This window comes from Plasmodium reichenowi, chromosome 5 (genome assembly GCF_001601855.1).
Source record: "Plasmodium reichenowi strain SY57 chromosome 5, whole genome shotgun sequence".
Lineage (NCBI taxonomy): Eukaryota > Apicomplexa > Aconoidasida > Haemosporida > Plasmodiidae > Plasmodium > Plasmodium reichenowi.
This window is the reverse complement of record NC_033650.1, coordinates 544,438-546,691: the sequence shown is the minus strand read 5'-3', so window position 1 is coordinate 546,691 and position 2,254 is coordinate 544,438. Positions and strand designations below refer to the sequence as shown.

The 2,254-nt window shown below is 22.8% G+C and overlaps 1 protein-coding gene across 1 annotated transcript; it reads left to right on the top strand.

The window, feature by feature from the left end:
• Window positions 1-52: 52 nt before the first annotated feature.
• On the top strand, window positions 53-1,415 carry PRSY57_0517000 (zinc finger protein, putative; the record flags this gene model as incomplete). The annotated part of the gene is made up of 1 exon (XM_020114554.1): window positions 53-1,415. A coding segment is annotated over one exon (1,363 nt), but the record flags the coding sequence as incomplete, so codon positions are not given.
• Between the last annotated feature and the right edge of the window lie 839 nt (window positions 1,416-2,254).

Here is a 2,254-nt window from a genome sequence, read left to right as displayed (position 1 = left end):
CTCCTTTTTTTTTATTTTTTTATTTTTTTTTTTTTTCATTATGCTTATGTAGCATTCCTGGCTTCCCACTCACTTCCTTAAATAAAAACAAAACGTTTAATCAATGTAATGAACTTACATACGAAAATGATCCTCAAAATTCAAGAAAAAAAAAACTGAGAAAAATTATCGAACACAGCCAAAACTCTCTTTTATCAGGTGAAAGAGGAATATTTGAATTTCTGTTATGTGATGTAGGTGTTGGGTTATCCTTATCTGTTAATGAAAAGGATGTATCCACATATAATAGAGATGTGCTACCTATCGAATATGACAGTATCTTTATTAAAAAACAAAAAGAGGAATCTCTAGACGATGCATTAACAATTCATTATAAAAATAAAGAAAACGAAAATCATAAACATAATAATGAATATCATAACGTTAATAATAATGAAATAAATTTAGCCTTAGGAGGAGACATTATGGCAACATATGGTGTTTTACCATATTATACTTTTCATCATGAATATATTATTTATGATAATTCACAAATATTACCACGTTATTTAATACAATTTGAATGTGATCCAAATGATGATGAACATTTTTCTCTTCCTCTTTGTGATTATTGTAGTGATGCACCTGCCATACTTTATTGTGAATCCGATGAAGTAAAGCTATGTGAAAAATGTGATACTCTTATCCATTCACAAAATAAAATCGTTAAAAAACATATCAGAAAAGCTTTAAACGAAGCACAAAAAATATCAGGAAAATGTAAGAGACACATGACAAATGATGTTAATATGTTCTGTACCATCTGTCATATTCCTATTTGTAATCTGTGTATTTCTAGTCATGCACACACTGATTTAACAACAAACCAAAACTTTCCTTATTTAAAAAATAGCAATAATAATCAAGATACAATCATTTCATTAAATATGGCATATAAAGCTATTCTACATCATAGTAATAACCCATCCAATTTTATTAAACAAAAAAAAAAAAATTTAAACGATTTGCTAGCCAAAATTGACACTTTACATGAACAAGTCAGGATAAATATGAACGATACAGAAAAAAGTGTGTATACGATATTAGAGGATTTAGTAAAACAATTACATATAATAACAGATCAGAAAATGTGTTCCGTATTAAGTGAAGAATATGAGTTGAAAAGACAGTTTAATGAAATTATATGGAATGAATCTTTTTTATATTATTTACAAACTATATTACCTCCAGCTGATTTTATGAATGCATGGTTAAAGCATTGTCAATTTAGAGAACAGATAGAAAAAAATTCCAAAGTTGTCGAGGAATTGCATTCTTTAATATTTCCTGATATGCGAATAAAGGGAAATATAAATATAGTAACAGAGAGTTCAATGCATCATGATAAAATATATCATCCCAGTGATAAATTATAGAACCGGAAAGAATAATATATATATATATATATATATATATATATATATTATTTAGACAGACTTTTCCTTTTATTATAAGAAATTTTTTTGTAAGTATTTACCTAAACAATACTTGTAAAACCATAAATTCGTTTTTTTTTTTTTTTTTTTTTTATTATATTCATATATATTACTTTTAGGTATATTATTGTTTATTAATTTTTTTATGTGTCTATTATTTTATAAAACATCTCCGATAAGATATATATATATATATATATTTATATATTTATTTATTTATTTATATTTATTTTTTTGTAAAATTTTAACTCTATATTAGAATAATATATCTACATTATTTTAATAATAATTGTATTTAAACTGTAACTGAAAAAAAAAAAAAAATAAAATAAAACAATGATTTTTTAAAACGACGTTATGTAAATATTTCTACATATTTTATAAATCGATATAAATATATATAATATTATCCTTTTTAATTTCATATATTTCTGCACCACTACCCCTCCGTTTTTTTTAAAATATATATTTTGTAAAAAGGAAAATACATATATTTGTATATATATATATATATGAAGAGTATGAGGGAATAAAACATTCTCATAAACATATTGAATATATTTAACACATAATAACAAAATAAACGTTTAATATATTTTATGTCTATGAATACTACGGTTCATGAAAAAACACATTTTAAAAATAAAACGTTCATTATCATAAGTCACAAACCTTTATTTAATTTTTTTTAATAATATATTATGAATAGTATATCTTTATATTCAGAGTGATTAAAAATCTTTTTTCTCATGTCAGTTATATATATATATATATATATA